We start from the raw sequence: 695 nt of genomic DNA on the forward strand, positions 1-695 counted from the left end.
CATCAGCTCCACCAGGTCCAGCGGGAAGCCCAAGTCGCGGTGCAGCGAGCACGCCACTGACGCTAACGCCCCCCCCCCCAAAAAAAAAAAACAACCACCATGAGCCTCGTGTCAAGGCGCTAACGCTAACGTTGCGGCGATTTTGGCGAACTGACCGGGAAAGATGGGCCGCTGCGGGTCCACGCTTCGGAGGGTGCGCCGGATGAGCTTGCTGCCCTGCCGCAGATTGGACAGGAAGTGCTCCTCGTTCTCGTTGATGACGTCCATCACCTGTCGGACGCTTGCCGTCAGCCGCTTCCTGTCGGACGGCCCCGCCCCGCCCCGCCCCGCCAGGACTCACCCTGTCGGCTTCGCGGCGGAGCTCCGGGTAAACGTCGCCCTGTGTGCGCAAAGCACAGCTGCCGAGAGTGCACGCGAGGCTCGGAGACGACGAGCGCACGCGGGGGGAGAGGGGGGGGACGTACCAGGCTGTCCGCCACGTACGGCACCAAGCTGGCCAGCGTTCCCCGGGGAGCCCGCAGGACCTCGGCGCAGAAGCGCACCGCCCGCCTCAGGATCCTCCTCAGCACCAGCCTGACGGGCAAGCGGAAAAGGCGGGCGTGACGCCCCGTGGGTCGTGGCCCCGCCCCCCCCCCTCCCTCCCTCGCCACTCACTCGGCTCCCGACATGCCCGGATGGACGCCGTCGGCGATGCA

The 695-nt window shown here is 68.6% G+C and overlaps 2 protein-coding genes across 2 annotated transcripts in view; both read right to left on the bottom strand.

The window, feature by feature from the left end:
• Positions 1 to 695, bottom strand: part of capn2b (calpain 2, (m/II) large subunit b) — a gene marked incomplete at its 5' end in the record, with an annotated part of 20,202 nt that overhangs the window by 9,173 nt on the left and 10,334 nt on the right.
• Positions 1 to 695, bottom strand: part of aars2 (alanyl-tRNA synthetase 2, mitochondrial (putative)) — a 6,168-nt gene that overhangs the window by 3,203 nt on the left and 2,270 nt on the right. The window contains exons 7-11 of the mRNA XM_019889659.1: positions 655 to 695; positions 465 to 573; positions 341 to 379; positions 156 to 270; positions 1 to 62 (exon numbers count right to left, since the gene is read on the bottom strand). The exon at positions 1 to 62 is cut by the window's left edge and continues 7 nt beyond it. Coding sequence (XP_019745218.1) covers positions 1 to 62; positions 156 to 270; positions 341 to 379; positions 465 to 573; positions 655 to 695 — 366 coding nt within the window. The remainder of the gene's footprint in view (positions 63 to 155; positions 271 to 340; positions 380 to 464; positions 574 to 654) is intronic.

Source organism: Hippocampus comes, unplaced genomic scaffold (assembly GCF_001891065.2).
Source record: "Hippocampus comes isolate QL1 unplaced genomic scaffold, H_comes_QL1_v1.1 scaffold301, whole genome shotgun sequence".
NCBI classification, from domain to species: Eukaryota; Metazoa; Chordata; class Actinopteri; order Syngnathiformes; family Syngnathidae; genus Hippocampus; species Hippocampus comes.